Below are 20,247 nucleotides of genomic sequence, written 5' to 3'. Positions count from 1 at the left end.
TTAAAATAGAAAATACAATGTCTTTATAGATTTGTTTATCTTCAGATGTTTTGGCCTTATGGAGACTGTGAAGAGGATAAACATTAATGTCAATCATCGCGAAAAAATTGACGCGCTCAGCCAATAGAAGCCAACGAAGAATCTAAATCGTGCAAACAAAGATTTCATGGATTGGAGCATAAATGGTTGTATTTATGTTCGACACAACATCGTCGAAGCCGCGGTTCCCCAGGCTTAACACCTAGCCTGGCGAAAGATTTTCCCTTTGGTGGCGGTCTAACCATTATCATCGCTTAAGCTACACATACATAGGTACAAATCGAAAAATCGCGCCTCTTACTCGGAGGGGTAGACAGAGACTACCACATGTTCTACTTCCACTGCTTCATTCACTTCACTTGCCACAATCCCTGCATATTTCTTTCATTTCATCCATACTCATTAGTTTTTTCATGCAAACTCGTCAGTTTTGGATATTCTTGCCTGACCGAAAGAAGTACCTAAACCTATGCATGTACGGATCGTGACTAGTAGAAATATATAAACCCTGCCTACCCCCTAGGAAAGAGGCGTGATTAATCATGTTTATAAATAAATACGATTGAGTAAATAAATATGTACCTATACATAATAGTAGTGTTCTTTTCTTTGATTCCAGTCATTTCTGTTCTGGTAGGTACGTATTCAAATGCAGGCAGATATTCCCGCCCGAAAAGTTTTCATTCGTCTGTCAAAGTCAAATCAAATGTCAAAGGATCTATGGTTTGTGCATAGATAGCCGAACAAAATTTACAGCAAAAGAAAAGAAGACTGCAATCAGTCATCAGTCAGTCAGTTCGTTTCGCTGTCATTGAATTCTAGTTTTGCTTTTCTCGCCTAAACGCCAAATATTAAAATATGGAATGATGTTGAATAACTTTACAAATGTTACAATAATTGTGTTTTAAATGCGAGTAAATAAGTGTGCCCGGAGTTTGCGCTGACTTTATATTTACCTGTGATAGAAAGGTAAATTTGATGTTTTTCCAATTCTAATTTACCTTTAGTTGTTTATATTAAAAACTGCTAGACTAACTGTAAAAAAATTCCATATAATAATCTGGTTTTTGTTTTATGATATGTTTATTGCAAATATATTATTTGCTGTTAGACTCTGAGTATTCTTCTGTGGTGTGACCGTATTGTGTGTAGGTGGAAGTTGTTTTCCTTTTTGATGGCCGATTTGCGAGACAATACTTTAGTCACTTTGGTTTTTTATATTACTCATATACCGACTTCAACTAATTGTTTCGCGAGATACATTATAGATGCACTAGTAATTAAACACATGTACATGTTGCTGCCTGCTTTCTCCTGACAGGAGTATAAATTATGCATCATGGTGTGTGTGAAAGTTATTATCTAAAATACAATCAAGATCCACACCCAATTATGTTTTCATGCTTCAGAAGTGTCATACTAACTGCAGTGCAATTCCTTATGAGAACAAGTTCACTGACTTCAATATGTTATAGATTACAATGTTTTGGTAATTTGTAAAGTCAAATGCTACTAATACTATACTTAAATAGTACAAGTCATTATGAAATCTATTATTTCATTTTGATTCATCTTGTCAAGGCTTTAAATTAATTTTTGAATGCATTTTTCAAGAAATTGTTGTGTCTGGCTTGTGTACTTTTTTTCAGTACCTACCTAAATAAATGGACTTATTTATCCTCACATGGGCACATACTGACTGTAGCTATGAAAAAAATAGTTCTAATACAACAGTCTATTTTGTTAACTTCCTACCATGTTCAATGAAATTTTTACTATATGTAATATCATTTTACATGTTATGTTCATATATATTCCTATGATTGAAGTAACAATAGAAAACAATAATTATTTACCTCAGCTGTTTTGACCATAGTATTCACAGAATGTTGCTATAAGCTTATTATACACATGTCTAATGATGGACATCATACTTTCTTTATGATTAATTCATGATTTGAATATTAATATATTAGTGGCCATATAAACTTAGTCTGGTCAAGTGAAAGGTTTAGGAATGTAGTTCATGCATTACTTATTTGTCAACTATTAATTTTACTCATGTTTGATATGTTTTCAATGTTAACACATATTTTTTATTTGTGGATTCTGTGTTGTAATAGGTAATAAATAATAATGTACAGGTTGTATGTCTGATAAAAATAAAATACTTGCTATTTTATTGATAGTAATTAATTTTATGGTAGAAGTACTTGAAAAAGGAAGGGGACGTATTATACTTTTAAGTTTATTAAAGAATTTAACTTTAAAGTTTATTTGAAACATTTCAAGTATTCAGAAAACTCTTCATGAAAATAACTCTTAATTGCTTTTGTAAAAAAAATAGCACTATGCAAAAACAATATTTATATTCATTCAAATAAGTTAATATAATTTTTACATGATTTTGCTTGGCGATATGATGACTCTGTGATTGTTTTGCGAATTTTATAAAATTTGAGAAACCTAATTGGTCGTGAATCACGAAAATAACAATTAAGTCAATTTTAATTGTGACCAGACTTTCTTGCTTTCATCTCAAGAAATGTAATATACATACATTGATTATAGATATATATAGAGACCTAACCACTACATATAGAACCCAAGGAACCCGTATGGGATCAAGACATGATTCTTAGTATGTATATGTATGGGAGCTATTTCTATGAACATTGATAAAATTTATTATTAGAACTCATCATTCTTTAGGTGTTTTTTACCAAATATATCTTCATCATAGAGGGTGAAGGTGCTATCTTTTGTTGTAAATTTTTACAATTCTATTCTGATTCTTCAGTTTCAGTATATGTATGGTTACAATATTTCAAATGATTAAACTTAAAGTTATGAAAGCAGAATAAATGCAGTGGAAATGAGAGCGTTAAGGAGTATGATGGGTGTGAAATTGAGTGACAGGATAAGGAACAGCGTGATAAGGGAATGTTGTGATGTGAAAGAAGATGTAGTTACAGGAATAGAAAAGGGTATGTTAAGATGGTTCGGTCATGTGGAGAGGATGAATGAAAGCAGGTTGACTAAGCAGATATACAAGGAGAGTGTGGAGGGAAAGGTCGGAGTGGGAAGACCTAGACGAACGTATCTTGATCAAATTAAGGACGTCCTGGTAAAGGGTCAGGTCAAAAGTACCCGAAACCGCCGAGCTTGTATGAAGAGAGTTATGAATGTGGACGAAGCGAAAGAAGTATGCAGAGATCGTGGCAAGTGGAAAGAGGTAGTCTCTGCCTACCCCTCCGGGAAAGAGGCGTGATTTTATGTATGTATGTATGTTATGAAATGAAGACTGTTTTTCAATTAACAGCTCGCAAATGTCCAGTTTCTAGAAAATCCATATTCTACATCAAAATTTTAATTAATGTTACATGCTTATGTATAATGAGTCATTCAGATTAATTTATCATAAAATCTTTTTTCTATTTATATACAGCCAATAGCGAATGTTTTCAACTTTCACTTTAAACTATAAATGAACTTGTGTTGATTGGTTGACAACATATTTTTTGATTTCCTACTTCAAAATGGTAGAATGAAAACTATAGGGGCTCTTAGGTATGCCAGTCCTTTATAGCCAATTACTTGAAACTATCGAACTAGTTAAGCCAGTGAAGCTGAAATCATCACACTGAAATTAATGCATAGAAAATATTGCCTATTTCTTGGAGGGGTAGGTAGAGATTACATTGCCTTGCAATCCCATGAAGTCCTCAAATAAGCGAGAAGGACGCACCGTAGGGGTTTTAGTGGGTAGGCTGAATCATAAGATGCCAGGAGTCCCACACTCTCGCAGGTGAAGACCCGGGACGCAGTCCGTAAAAAGGAAAATAAAAAAAAAAGAAAAAAAGCAGGGATTACAGCTTTCCACTTGCTGTGATCCTTGAATACTTATTTCACTTCATCTACATTCATAACTCTTCATATAAGTTCGTCAGGCAAGCAGCCCAAACCTATAATAAAAATACAAAAAACTTAGAAAGTGCCTTGTTGCGGCAATTGGTAATAGAAACATTGATGATCTTGATTTGATTGCCTCATCATTTTTGCTTTTGGCCTTGACTATGACTTTGAATTATAGAAAGGCAAACTCTTTTGTTTTAGTTCGTAAGAGAGAAGCTAGAACTAGCACAATATTGTGATATTTAGAATTCCTTGTTAGAAAAATATCTATGGTTAACATTTTCTCGGCTTGTGGTAAAAAATATTTTATAATAGTGGTTGCTATTCCGATTATCTTAATATAATTTCTGTAAATATTACTAGTTACTTAAGTAAAATGATTGATACCGAATCAAAAGCGAATGATGTCGGGTTCATGTTCACTGCGTTAATGGAACGAATTATCTTTTCTGGGTTAACATTAGTTTGAATGCTAAGCGATGTACTTACTTACAGTGAGGGAAAAAAGTGCGAAAAACCTGAAACTGAGGCGACTGAATTTAACCATGATTCAAGCAACCTCCATAATAGAATCGTGGAGGTCATACGGACAGTTCATCTATGTCATTCTCAACTTCTTACTGTTGGATTATTGTTACAACTGTACTCCCAAGTCTTTCAAAGGGAGGGGAGCGCGCAAAAGTGAAATCCTTACGAAACATATATTATTACTAAAGATAAAATTTAACATAAACTTTTCTTGATATTGTTTTAGATATTAACACAGAAGCGACAGAATGCCCTCGACGCACCTCAGCCTCCGTGAGGACGATGTAGTGCGGCTCTCGCTGGAGTTTTTACACAACAGGGATCTCCACATCACGCAGCTCTCCCTCGAACGAGAAACAGGTGTCATCAACGGGAACTACGCTGACGATGTTCTCTTCTTACGACAGTTAATCCTAGATGGACAATGGGACGATGTACTAGAATTCATACAACCACTCAGCGCCTTAAAAGCATTCGAAGCAGACAAATTTAACTACGCGATACTCAGACACAAGTACATCGAACTATTATGCATAAGATCTGAAATAAAAGCGTACAACAACGTAGAAAATATTGTAGATGAAGTCGTGAAAGTACTTAACGATCTCGAAAAACTAGCTCCCTCTAAAGAAGAATACTCAAATTTATGTTTACTTTTAACTCTTCCTAGTATAACAGATCATGCACAGTTCAAAAAATGGAACCCCAGTAACGCAAGAGTACAGTGTTTTCGGGAAGTTTATCCCCTAGTTGAACAGTTTCTACCATGCGATAAGAAATCCAGTGGAACAGTGTCCAAATGTGCGAAAAATGACAGATTGATGCAACTGCTTATTAAAGGCATATTATACGAATCATGCGTTAATTATTGTCAAGCTAAAGCCACGGGCTCTGACATGCAATCGAATGACGTAAATTTTTCAAGGCTGCTCGATGGTTCAGGGTTTGACGAGTCAGATTTGAGTCTTCTCTCTTGGTTGCAGTCCATACCAGCCGAGACGTTTAGTGTGCCTTTTGAACAGCGGATGTTGAATGTCGACGTAGAAAAATTGGAGCGTCCCTCATTGCACACTTCGTGGACGGAGCACATGCTCGTGACACCTATCAAACCGCGCACATTTCCACATTTGGCGATGCCGTTTAGACGTCCTCGTTCCGCTGCTGATGCTATGACGAGATCCTTGAGACCGCTTCCAGACGGAGCTCCGAGGCATCCCGCTGTAATGGCTTTGTCAGCCATAGATTTCGGCCCGTCTTCCTCGTGTTTTGCTGGTTTCCATCTCACTGGTATAAAAGGGAGCAAACTGATGAATACGTCCGTGGACAGATTATTTGACAATAAAAACGGCGAAAGCATTTTTAACGGGTTGAACGAGTCGTTGAAGCCCATCGACGAGCAATTGAAGCCAATTGGAGAATTCACTGGCTCGGCAAAGACTAATGAGAGTAGCATCGGTGCATCGAACGCGACGACTCCCGAGCATAAAGGACAGGATTATTCTGCTTCGACGTCAATATCGACTACGGCGGCGTCCACTGAGCGCTCGTCAATCGCCGAGCGTCCTCCACAGCAAGCGGAACCCGTAATGGCGCCGGGTGCTGAAGGAGATTTCCGACGGGAGCTGCTAAAGGAATATCAGATACAGAAACAACGCGAATGCGATGATTATTTAAGAAATCTATGCTCTTCCGATGTGCTGCAGCAACAGACGTAAGTTTACTAATATAATTCACGTTAACATCTTGCGTTAAAGCTTTTCTTAAAATAAAAAAATATCAATTACAACTTAAAATTATCTGCATCTTTTCCAATACTTAAATAAAGTTGTCGTTTTAAAAACTTCATCTACTCAATTATTGTGAAACTGGTTTATTGCAGTGTTTCCCATCCGTGATTCCAGGTTGGAGCAGGCTGGAGAAACAGCGTCAGCGTATCCGCCAGCCGGGAAGTATCCGCTTCAGCCGACGCCAGACAAAATGCAACAATCGCCGTATGTTAGGTGAGGACGTCTTTCTCATCTCTTATCATCATATTATACTATATATACTTAGCAGAATAGTGTCCTAAGAAGCTGAGAGCATGTCCACATTGCGGAAATATATTGACTTATTTCGAAAAACAAATTGTTAAATTAAAATGATATAATATTCCCTTCAGCATATGTTGATACATTTTAAAATAGGAACGTTCTAATAAGGTAATTTAACGTGGGCGATAAACTGCCAAAAACGTAAACACTCAGCTAATAGATAACGTTGAGTCATTAACATCAGTCAAAGCATGGCGTCAGTTTCTCAAGTATATTATTGTACCTTTCATCCGTTGACGTAGGTACTATGTATTTGATCAGTAATAATAAAATATCTAATAGATAATAAAAGATCTTTTACACCAAAAGTATATGCAATCAACATAAGACAGTTTTGGTGGATTTTTTTAAACTTTAAACTCAAAATTCGTCAGCGGTTTGCTTCCAAATACGACTTTTACTTCTCATGAATAAATTTCTTTTCAAAACGTGGTTTTCAAATGCACCGTATTTTAAGAAAACTTTTTCTAAATCTTTTTCTTGGACTCGGTGAGTAAACGGTGCAGCATGCGAGATACGGGAAACGATATAGGATGCGCACCGATGCATGCGACCGAAGCAGCAATAATTTGTTATGCTGTGTACACACTAGTAGAGTGAGGAAATGTCAGAGTCATTATTTTCGAATAATTTGGGATGAAAGATTCTTAAGCGAAAATAGGTATGATATTTCTTAAAGTGGCAAAAATAAATAAAGATAAAATTTAAAAATATATTACGATAATTGATATTCTTACCTTCTTTCTTCTAGTCAAAAAGTGATAAAAGGATCACATGATTTTGCCAAAAATATATGTAACATTGAAGACATATATTATACTGTAAGTGAGACCTATAGACATTAAATCTTAAGCCATTGTATTAACAAATGTAAAATCTTCAATGTGAACACGCCCTAACGGTACACTCCGCGCAAGAGCGGGCAACAATTTGTTATGAATGTTTGGTCGCCAATAGCACCGTTTTCTCTAACCACTCGATAAATTACAATGTTACAGATACTTGATTGTAGCCATAAGCACGGGCAAAGACAATTTCACTATAGTTACTGTAATTCTATTGAACAAAAAACATTGCGCGCTGCTTTAAAAAAATATGTTTCTAGTATCTGACTGATTATGAAGCTGAACATTGACACATTGGTTGATGCATTTTATACTTTTGATAAGTTAAGCGATTTCTTAGGATCACGTTTTATTTTTTTATACTTTAAAAGAAAAATTCGATAATACATTGATAGCTATATATGTAGATGACATTGCGCAGTCTTTAATCATTTAATTTTTTTTTTAAATGAAAACAAGTTATTTTGCAATGCAGCATTACTGCTGATAGGTGAAATATTTAAGTTCCTTGTATAATAAGAGAAGTATTATAGAAAAAATGTTTCTTTCGTTTTCAGGAAAAACGATGTCAGCGAAACTCCAGACATGGTGGACTCGACAACCGTAAGAATTTTATATATTATAGTAGTAAATTTGTTCCGAAGTGTAGTAGTAGCAAGTTAAGTATATAATGTACCGAATTATGGAGTCTTAACATTGGAGTTCAGTTATTAAAACCAATGTTAGACACATTATACAAAGCGTCCCTGTAAATACTAGGTTAATCTACATAATATCGTTAGAAAAAGATACTCCTTAAAGAATTATAGAATACGAACTGGTATTGGCAAAAGGAATAGCATTTTTTTCATATTCTTATTCATCAATTATATTTACACTTAAATTTTCAAATCCATCTTGTATATAGTCTATTATGTCAATGGCTAAAAAGTATAATTAGCCAAGCATGTCGCGATATCGACAGCAGGCCCTTTAAATAATTATTGTGACCCTTACGGTTGATTGTTGTACCTAATCGTGAATTTGGATTGCTCGCATTTTTTGTTGGCAAAGTCCAAGGTTAAGGTGTTGTTCCACTTGGAAGACCTTTTCGCGGTTTTGCCGAAAATGCTGTGGAGAAGAAGGTCAGGAAAAGTATTTGTTTATAAACTGTATTTAGCGTTAATGCTACTGCAGGTGAACTTAATGCTAGAAGAATTTTTCACCAGTCAACCTTTTGCCAACCGAAATACCTTCTCGTAGAACAAAAAGTATGGGACATCTATGTCCGAGTCATAACTCGTCGAATGTGGAACGTCAATTGTGAATGACCATGACCTTTTTTTAAATTACCATTATATTTATTAAAATCGGTTCAACGGTTAAGTTGTGAAAGCGTAACAAACAGCTTTTGCCTGTATATATACTTGGCTCTAAATAAAATATGTACTAACTATTGCTACTACACTACGGTTTTTTTTAATAATAAGTATAGATTTTCTTGCACTTTTTTCAATGCAAATATAGAAGTGCTTTTTTAAAGCTTTCAAGATCTGGCTAAGATTCTCGATTGAGATTTAAAATCCTACCCTTTCTGTGAAAGCAAAATTTTTTGTTCTTGGATTATTTTATGAACATATTGATAAACCTTATTTTTGTTATAATCAAGAAAAAAAAACATATCATCTCTTAAAATAAACCTATTTTATCTCCTTTTTTCTACGGTTTCTCTGTTAACTTTCATTACTTACCTTCAGGAGATTACAATTATTTGACAAAATTAATTAAAAATAGCAAAGAATAGTCTATCGTGGAAAAAAATCATGAAGTGAGTACTACGCTTAATGATCAGAGATGGATAGCTCTTCCTTTTTCTCTTCAGTACATTCCAGAAGTCTTGTCATGCCTTAGCCTTCAAAGGCTCCGAGCAAGACAGCATGTGTACAGTCAACCGCAGATCAAGTTTCCCTGCATGGACCTCAATGACGCGGTAATAAGAGGCGAATTTCCAGTGAATGCCTGGCGTCAAAAGGATTTTTCCTGAGACAAAAAAGGGTGCAGTGCATATATTATCTGAAATGATATGACAAGGTTTTTACAGTCCATATTTATAACCTTGATACAATTGGAAGTGTCTTTTTTATTTTTACATCTTTATTGACATCTACAGGATCAGATCAGTCGTATTGCGTTTTGCAGGAAATACAATTGTAAAGTAGCTAATAAAGCTAGTAACTTTCTAGATGGCGCTGTTTAAAAAAAAAAAACTCTGAGGTGGGTTTTCGAAACTCCCTCTAGAAACTTATTGCAGATGAGTCCCCATTCAAATACGGAGGGCATTTATTCAAAGTGTTTATTAATTAATAATTTTAGAATTAAAGAATGACTAATCAATATAATAACCCTACCCTATCAAACAGGGTAGGGAAGTTTTTTCAATAGTAGGAAACATTATTGTTTCCGAAGTGAAATAAAATTCTCCAGTAATATTTGAGACCGTGAGTCTAAATTTTTGAGTAATAAATTTAGTTCTTTGATAAATTACTTGCAGTCATTGGTACATACACCATACCAGTCGATTCTATACCTAACCCAAATAATATTATAAATGCGAAAGTGAGTTTATTTGTTTGTTTGTTATCTCTTAACGGGTTATCTACTGAATTAATTTTCTTGAAATATCACGTATATATAATTAACGAGTCTGGTAAAGAGCAAAGGGTACCTTTTATCGATAAAAATGATGTTCCCGTGGAATTTGCGAAAAAAATATTATAAAGGTGGCGTTTAATTCGTTGCTTTTTGTAGATTTAGAGCTAAATTCAAGCGGGTAAAACTAGTTTTTATAAATAATGGAAAGCCCTACGTAAAACGTATCTTGATGAATCCATGGTCAAAGGCATACTTTAAGGATACTCTTGACAGTTTTGAAGACGCAACCGGGACTTAACCCAGGAGGAAGAAGATGTTTAAGTTGATAAATCATCTACTTTTATCTGTAGTTAGAAATTAATATTTTTTTTGCAATTGCTTATTTTGAAGAAACTTGGAAAATTATGCCTACAAGCCAGTGGAATTCTTTGAAATGATAATCAGGCGAAAGCAGAATTGATGAACAATTTCCCAAGAAATTTAATCATTAATTGTAATCCCGAGCAATAAAAATACCATATATCGAGGAACAGTGGACAGTTATCAAATTTTCTTGATTTGAGATAGCATTTTTAGAATCTATTGAAATCAAAGAAAGAATATCGGATGAATCTTACTGCAACAAACTCTACAGAAATGACGGCGATAAGAAGTATGGTCGATTTTTTAATTGAGTGTCAGGAAAAGGAACACCATGATAAGGGTAAAACTGTGATGTGAAAGAATATATTGACAAGTATGGAAAAGGGTAGGTATGCTTTAGTTGGTCTGGTCATGTGGGGAGGATGAATGAAACACAAGTTGACCAAGCAAATATATAAGGAGAGTGCAAACGGGAAGTTGAAAGAGGAAGTGTACAATGGTAGTTCAAGGTCAGGTCATGAGTATACTAAACCTTTTGAAAAATTTTGATGAAGCGAAATAAGTATGCACTATGCAGATTGGTAGCAAGTAAGAAGCTGTAGTCTCTATCTTCCCCTTCGGAAAAGAATCGTACATTAGTGAAAATGCACCGAAACAAGTAAAGTCGTTTTTGAGTTTCTGGCGCATAAACAAACGTTCTGACTTTTTACTTTGAAAATTTGTTTACTCATTTGAAAGTACGATATAATTCAAAAGGTTACAATACAATCGTTTTAATACGGACACGGCCTTCACCGAATAACATTTAGATTCGTTGATCTCAGGTTGTAAAGCATTATTCAAGAATCTCATCGTTTTGCATACGCATTATTCTCATCAGAATTATCACTAAATATGCAAAATTTATCGTGCATATTTAACAATAGTTTTTGAGCAACGCTTCGCTCCCGTAGTTATTTTGTTATAGAAGGTCTGTTCTATCAAAGTGCCAAATTACATCAAAATCAGGTATTGAGTTTATTCTTATAAAAAAAAACCTATTCTCTCTATAATATTAGTATGGATAGGTAATAAGACCTAACGTGCCGAGAGAAGGCTTAAATTTGAATAGATACCTGGTAAATAACTTGGCATTTTACTCATTGGCTAGCAACCACTACCTGTGACACTCGATCGAAAGTCATTTAGCTAAACGTTGCCTTTGAGTCTTGTGTGTGTGTTGATGTAAGTACCTAATAAGCATAGTGTTTTAATTTGATACATGGGATTATAACTACTATACAAGTACTATATCTATACTATATAGTCAGGGGCGTATTTTAAGATTGCGCGCTCCGGGCTCCTGCAGCTTTCCGCCCCATCAAGGAATGAAAGAAAACAAAAAAAAAAGTTATCGATTTTATATTTTACATTTTTTTTCTGTGGACAAAATTTTTGACAAATTCGTTTATTACATCGTCATAATCAATTTTATTTGTTAAATCGGCTTCGATGTTCAAAATTGCCAAATTATTAAGCCGTTCTTCGATAAGACGCGATCTTAAATAGTTTTTTAACCGTTTGAGTACCGAAAATAAGCGTTCTGCACTACAATTCGTTACTGCAGTACAAAGAAATATGCGCAACGCAATTTCAATGTAAGGAAACGCCACTTTCAGATCCTTTTTATTAATTAATAAGTTTAGTTCGCGTAAACTTGTTTCAGTTTCTTGTCCCTGAGACGGCAAAAAATTCTTTAATAGTATGCATTCATCCTTTAAATCATCCGCAAGATCAGTAGGATAAGACTTTTGGAGTGATAATGCGTTCAATTTAATTTCCGCCTCAGATAGTGTACTTAAATTGGATAGAAATGCAATTTTTGCGGTTACAGCGTCATAGGATGTTTTACGCCTCCTTAACTCGCCCAACAATTGGTCGCATATTGGCAAAAAAGTATTCACTTTGAAATAGTCCCGTCCTTGTAAAATTACTTCTCCTTCGCGTTGCTCATCGTCTCGTTTTTTTCTTTTTGTTATCCTTTTCCGGCTATCTTTGTAATCTTCAGTACACTTTTCTTTTCCAGCTTTTTCAAATGCATCGAATAATTCGCGTTGATTTTTCACAAAAGTAATCAGGGAATCGTAAAGGTTGGAGACTACCTCAACGTTTGTGTCCACACCTTGCAAAACTTTAGAAACGGTATTAAATTGTTTTAGAACTGATCCCCAGAATTCCGATAATATCGCTGTTTCTAAAGAATTCAGTTGAGCCAATAAACCTGTAGCTTCATTTTTGATTAAGGCTTTTTGTTGCGAAGAGTTACTTTTTATTGCTTCCAGAGCTTTAATTATTTGTTCCCAATTTTTATTCAGGCTCGAGCAAGCATCATCTCTTGCCGACCACCGCGTATGTGACAAACTTTTAACGGTTACATTTTCAGGTTCCGTTAAAAATGTTTGCAATATTTTTGTACGTTCCGTTGATCCTGTAAAAAATACGTACAGATTTTGCAGTACTCCAAAAAACTTTGTAGCTTCTGGGCAACACTCAACTGCTGAGGATCCGATCAAATTTAAGGAATGTGCGGCGCAAGGTATATATGTTGCATACTGGCATTTTTCTTTAATCTTTGCCTGCAGGCCGTTATACTGCCCCGACCTTGCGCAAGGCGACTTAGGCTAAATACTAAAATTATTTTTTTTGCTTCAGACTTGCTTCAGACATAAAATAAAAAAACCGAGGCGGAAAAAAATAGACGGTTCAACCGGTTCAGGAAAGAACAAGGGGCGGCTTGCATACTTCAATTAATTTCGAATTTCTCCAGACATGATATCCACGCACAAGACAAGGGGCGGCTTTCATACTTTAATTGAATTTCAAATTTCTTCAGACATTAAATCAACATGTGGAAAGGTGGCTCAGGGGCGTTCTAGGCTTAAGTCTGAAAATATTTTTTTTATTTTTTCAAACTTCCAAACCAAAGCCCTAGCCCTGGGCCGCCCCTCGCGGCCTGCCGCCCCGGGCTATAGCCCTTCTGGCCCTAGGGTAAATACACCCCTGTATATAGTACCTTTGAGTTATACTAAAAGAACAACTGTCAACGCCCAGCCTGAAACACAGAAGCTAAAAGTAAAAGTGCTGATTTAATCCTACAAATATAAATCCACTAATATAAACGCGAAAGTTTGTGAGTATGTCAGTATGGATGTTTGTTACTTTTTCACGCAAAAACTACTGAACCGATTACGATGAAATTTGGTATGTAGCTGATAACCAAGAATAACATACTCGTATAAGCTACTTTTTATCCCGGAGTTCCCGCGGGATTGATTCCAAGCAGACAAAATCGCGGGCGGCCTCTTTTCTTCGTCGTTACCTTTTCCCACTTTTAAGGAATCTCCGTATCTAGTTTTATAATAAATAAGTACTTATAAACAATTAAATACCCTGAAAGGGCGTAGTGTTAAATCGTAATCAGAAATTACTGGCCGGGATTCGAACCCAAGACATTCTGGCACAGGCAAGTGTACTACCGCCTAAACACATGCCTCTTTACATCTTGTTATACACATTTGCAAAATTACAGAAAAAGTTGAAAAGTCCACATTATTTACATTCACCATTTTCTGTATGAAAATATCAGATTCAAGTATTCACTTGTAGTATCTTATTTAAATACACGAATATGTTTTCCCAAACTAACGAGTACAAACATCAAATCGTTCCTAAGCCATTATGATGCTCGCTTCGCAGGCACTGTAATGTATATTATGTAAGGAAAACTATTTGTATTTGTTCCGAAACCCGATCGCTCCCACTTTGCTGGAAACGTGAGGGAATTCGCCCGACTTGACACACCAGACAAGGTAGAAATCCCATTAGATTTTGGTTTATATGTTTTAGAATTGCAAATAATAATCTGGCACTGAATTATTGTATACGTTACATAAAAAAAACATTCTTAAGTATTTGCGCAGTTTACTTCCGTTGCTGTTGGTATTTCTATATATCATTCATATCTAGAAAATTTGAATCTTGAAACTATGACAGTTCTGATCTTTAATTTCTAGTAATAGCTGCGTAAAAGAACACAATTGTATAATAACATTCATTCATTCATATAGTCACGTCATATCCCTTGCGGGATAGACAGAGCCAACAGTCTTGAAGAGACCGATAGGTCACGTTCAGCTGTTTGGCTTAATGATAGCTATTTGGTTGTATAATGACGCAATAATTTATTTGACTTCACTCTATTTTTTGGTGACGTGCACACATACAAGTGATGAAAATGAGTTGTCTATTCAGCGAGCTTTATATAGTGAATTTGCTGATGCATACATTTTGCGAGCACTCATATAAGCGGTAACGAGGTGTTTAAGCAAAAATCCAGCGTTTGCGACACAATTCAACTGCATCTAATCAAATGACATGATTAAGCGTTTACTCTAACGGTTAACCGCACAAAGAGAATGCGTATCACGGAGAATTGTCGTGCACATGATTTATGATTCCCGTGTCATTTATGTGCCGTGTAGTTTCCGAGACTTTAGAATAGGACCACTACATATTTTTCCCATGGATGTTGTAAAAAGCGACTAAGAGACAGGCTAATAAACTTTGGATTTTCCTTGTAGGCGATGGGCTAGCAACCTTTCACTATTTGAATCTCAATACCATCTTAAGCCGAACAGCTGAACGTGGCATTTCAGTGTTTTCAAGACTGTGAGCTCGGTCTACCCCGCAAGGGATAAAGACATGTTTATACATATGTATGTACCTATGATTTATGATAATAAAGGTAGAAAAACTGGTGATTTTATTTATTGCCACAATTAAGAACTTCAATGCCATTACCTCCCACATGGACGCGTGCTTGAGGAAGTAATGCGAAGGGATAATAATCTTTATGTAACTACGGAATATACTAAATTGTAGTTTTAGTTTGTGTCGTTTCTATACGTACCGATATGATTTGTTGTGAGACTCTCGTTTAAAGTTTTTATTTCTCCAATTATCTTGTATCTTGTTGTCATTGTCCCTAGAAAGCACTATCAATGATCACGAGTAGGAAGTTATTTCCGCTCCTGGATCGTGGAAGAGATGCATTCCATTGACAATATGGGACAGATTTTTGCTCATTACATATAGGCCAATACGTAAGGGTTCAGTCACACATTAAAGTTAAGTGTTACTTGTAGTGTGATTTTAATAATACGGAACGAATATTTTTCACGAAAAGTTTTTATTTGTTATTAATATCTCGGAGTATTTTGTTAATATTCAACTACCCCGACAGTTATGACTTCCATCGAAAATTGAAACTTGTTAGCATGGCAGTAAAAATCCCCAATGTTATGTAAGAGTAGGTATCATCAGTAGTGAGGTTGGACTATCAATGTATGCCTTAATAGACTTTCATATTATTTTTGAGTTTATGACAAAATTTATCTCTAATACTTATTTCGGTTTAATATATTCCTATTATACCAAGGCAATTATGATGTCAGAAGATTTCCTTAATTTTTTTGAATGAATTTTCTTTTTACATGATACTCATCTTTATGCCGTGTGTACATTTAAATCGTCATCAGGGTTAAAAGTTTAAAATTAAATTTAATTAAAACTCTAACTCAATGGTAATTTCCCTTACAAATTAGGGATTTGAAAATGGTTATCAGAGGCAGGCGGACGCCACGTCCTACGTTTGGTTTTTTAATTACACGCTTGACTTTTGTTATTTTCAATTAACAGAACGGGCACATGTAAACTGTCTGATCTAATTTACCAGGGGCTCGCAAAGGAACCATGAAATCGCCGACTTAACACGATTTGCCTTTGGTTAATCGAGCTAATTACATTCGCAAATATAACCGTAAAATTACATTATTTCCTAATTTATTATTCAAGAGAACAAATTTACATCAATTATATCATCGATCTCAGTCGCCGCTTTTTGCTACTAACAGTTTTATTACTTTTTAATGACGATTTGCAAATGTCTCGTAGATAAGTGCGGATGAGTTTTTAAATCCCACTTAACGACCTTCATGTATACTTGAGCGTCGCCCACGATCGGTTTTGTCCTTGTTGTATTATTGATGGTGCTCTCAGATTGACGACTATTATTTACCTCCTCGTCACCTATTTGTACCTACTGTGTAATTGTAGGATATGCCGATAATCGAAGTCTCGTTGCGCGCGCGCACGCCGCTCGTGACTCATCGGCAAGTATTCTGCGCACAATGCCGACCGCGCAGACCAGTCGTGTCTTGGCATACTTAGAGGGCATACATGTCACTTAATTTACTCACTCGCATTAAGATCGAGTAAGCTTTGCGGTCAGAATTTATTACTTAAAACAAAAGCGGATCGGAGTGTTTGTGGTCAAAGATGACTGCGGTGAAGAAGGCGCTGGCGATGCGTCAGCTGGATTCGATGTTCGGGAGTATGACCCTGCAAGGGGAGGGTCGGCATTCTCCGCTCGTCAGCTCCGTCATCGAGCACGACCCTCATTGCGACGTACATGGCCGTTGCAGTACTCCGTACAGGTCATCGCTTTACCTTCACAGTAGGGAGTCGACCCCGGGCTATTACAGGGACTCCGTATCGCCCGTCAATGGACTCATAATAAGGTCCGTAAATATTTTGATAGTTATTGTTATATTTTGCGATGGAAAAGTTACTAATGCTGAATGTAATAAACAGGCGTCGCGACTCGCTTGGCATGTCAGGGTCTCCGGCCCGGGAGCTAGAACACCCGTCTTCGTTCCCGAGTTTGCTGCGCCGGGACCGCCACAGTCCGTCCCAGACGCCGCCCCGTAGAGAAACACCAAGCCCCACACACAGACATTACAACAAAAGGCATTCCATGGGATCCTTTCCGAATCTCAGTAGAACAAACGTTATCAATTACAACAGGCGGGACTCTTCGTCCAGTAATGGGATAAGGGACATGAAAAGAGATTACGTTGGCTCTACAAATTCTCTGTCAAGGAAAAGTTCGATAGACACAAAGAAATCGTCCACAGATTCTTTAGATTTGTGGCACAATTCCTGGGATTCGGATCGGAATAATTCTGTATCATCAATTTTACACGATGACAGGCTCTCAAACGGACACAATAAGGTAATTATTTATTTTAATGAGTTGAGAGTACATATTAATTTAATATTAACCCATTAATAAATATTTGGCGAAATTAGACTATATTACGGTACAAAAATACACATTGAAATAGTGGTTATGCGTAAGCATATTTCTACTTTATTTATTTCTTCTCCCAAATATTTTTTCAATTTTAAATGATTCAATCTTCTAATGATCCTCCTCAATCCTTATAAAGTTATCTCCAATTGAAAATCAAAATATTTCTTTGTTTTTAGCGGAAAAACGCTTCTGCATTATCCACATAATATTGCATCCTCATAAGTAAACAAAAATAAAATTTATAAAGTAGATTACCTCATCGTCTCCTGTCTTTACGACAAATATGAACGAATTGTTATAATAGTTTGATTTATGGCCGGGTGATGTCATTGATTTGATAAATAATGTGAACGTTGATGGGAAAAAATGTTTGCGATCCTAGAAAACATACGGAATAGACTTACATGATCGACTATTATGTATGCGCACGTTCCATTCGTGTTCATCGAATCATAGTTCGCGATCAATATTGATTTACGGTGTAATAAATAGATTCTAAGTTGCAACGATTTTTGTAACGAGCGTGAAGATTTAACTTTAAGAAATATCGTGTTAGTTTCGATTTTAGTTTCATTTATACGTCGTTGTCACGCTATGTTGTCGACGTAACGTCATATACGTAACGTTTCGATCGGAGGAACTGTGAAAGCAGTTGGCGTCAGTACCGGGTTCTAACTATCAATTGATTCGAGATTATAAGATCGCACAGGTTGCGAACGATGTATTATTAAAGCCTAAGGCGTGCTTCTGTATACGAAAATACGGGTGTCTTGAATTTCTATTTTCCTAACATTTCATCAAGTTGCGCCGTGTGGTTTCCGGCACCAATAAAAAAAATGGACCACTCCATCTCTTTCCCATGGATGTCGTAAAAGGCGAACAAGGGATAGGCTTATAAACTTAAGATTCTTTTTTTGGACGATGGGCTAACAACCAGTCACTATTTGAATCTCAATTCCAGTATTAGGCTAAACAATGTTAGCTCCGTCTACCCCGCAAGGGATATAGACGTGATTATATGTATGTATACATATAACTTTTAAACATAAGTATTGACACTAGAAAGCAAAAAAATACAATAGAGTAGAAAAAAGTTGAAAAAGAAAATGTACATATTTTTTAAATACTTTACATACTTACATACATTCGTGTACCTAATTCGTTTTAAGACAAAAAACGTAGTTCAAATTTTAAAATATGCTTCTTTATTCCATTGAAATTAAATATGTACCAGGGCAAGAAGTTGATAAATTGACGTTCAGCATGATTGACAACATAAAAACAAAGACGGAGTAATGAATATTGTGCTTAGATCTTGATTGCTACTAAATATACGTATGACAATAAACATGCGTTGTGTTTGTCATGTTCCAACGAATTCATTAGAAGTTACATAAAATATTATATTTTCTTAGTTTTTCTGATTACCTATTTGTTCTATACTTCACGTCGTTGAGTAGTCGTAAGTGGCAAAGCGTTATTGCAAAATAAAGTTAAGTACAAAAATACGTGTGCCAACTAGGAACTGAAACGAATGAGAATGAATTGTTAGCACATGTTACTTAATATCTGAATTGGTGTTTTTTTATTAACCGTACAATTCTGAATTAAGTCGTATATATATATATATATATACATATAATTTAATAAATTAGTTAACTTATCCATTTAATAAAATACCGAATAAATTGAATTCTCTATAAAAACTGTTTGAATACTATAGACATTTCGAGTTATAAAGTTGACTTGACTGATACGTAATTGATTATTGACCATGTCTATATCACTATACGAGCAAAATAACAGGAGGGGTGTTCTCTCATTTGTAAAATATGAACCATTTTTCTGTACAAATCTTTATTCCTTACTATGTAGACAAGCCCACAGTCTTAAAAAAACACTGGGAGACCCCGTTAAACTGTATGGCTTAATGATCAAATTGAGATTCAGATAGTGCCAGGCTGTAAGCCCATCGCATTAAAGAAGAATTCTTCTGTGCTTTGATTATTTTGTGTCCGTGCCTCTGTACAAGGCGCCAGTTGGAAGAAACCCGCTCCGTGCCAACACCCGCTGCCATACAAGGAGAGGCCACCAACTGCCAACGGTCACCGGCGACTAAATCAGAAATCACAATAAAATAACGTTCATTTACATGTGTAGAGAAATAATCATCATAACATTTGACGGAAACGCCGCTCGATTTTTTTTTATGTTATTAAGCCATTCAGACATTTCCAAATAACAATTATAATCTGATTTTATGTCACTGACAATTTTTAATGTTGTATAAAATTAAATATAAACTTTATAAAGTATTTAATTTAAATTTGGCAGTCGATGGTATTATTTTTTAAAACACGATAAGTTAATAGCTATTATCATAACGGTTATGTGGGACTTAATGTAATACAAAGCATACACAAGAAGGTTTTTTGTAGTTCTGGCATACTACTGTTATATTTGGTTACCGGAAAAGTAGCTATTTGCCTTCAATCCAACCACTTGTCACGGTGTCTTTATTGTATACATAACAAGTTTTCTAGGTGAACCTTGTTTTCTAACATTCTATTCATATCTATAAGTCGACAATCGTCATTACAAAGCTACATGTGTAATTAAAATATATTTACTTTATGTAAGATAA

General features: G+C 35.5%; 1 protein-coding gene across 2 annotated transcripts in view; it reads left to right on the top strand.

Moving 5' to 3' along the window:
* The first annotated feature begins 816 nt into the window (after positions 1-816).
* The window catches only part of LOC106133975 (WD repeat-containing protein 47), a 58,651-nt gene continuing 39,220 nt past the window's right edge, over positions 817-20,247 (top strand). Inside the window, exons 1-4 of one of the 2 annotated variants that reach the window (XM_013333900.2) lie at positions 817-1,008; positions 4,709-6,193; positions 6,384-6,482; positions 7,975-8,020. In XM_013333900.2, the coding sequence (XP_013189354.1) occupies positions 4,731-6,193; positions 6,384-6,482; positions 7,975-8,020 (1,608 nt within the window). In that variant the 5' untranslated portion in view covers positions 817-1,008; positions 4,709-4,730. Of the gene's footprint in view, positions 1,009-4,708; positions 6,194-6,383; positions 6,483-7,974; positions 8,021-16,670; positions 17,029-17,101; positions 17,523-20,247 lie in introns of those variants that run through there. The other variant, XM_013333901.2, reaches the window with a different exon arrangement.

Source organism: Amyelois transitella, chromosome Z (genome assembly GCF_032362555.1).
Source record: "Amyelois transitella isolate CPQ chromosome Z, ilAmyTran1.1, whole genome shotgun sequence".
NCBI classification, from domain to species: domain Eukaryota; kingdom Metazoa; phylum Arthropoda; class Insecta; order Lepidoptera; family Pyralidae; genus Amyelois; species Amyelois transitella.
Note: the sequence above shows the minus strand (reverse complement) of the source record. Positions and strands in the feature narration are given on the sequence as shown.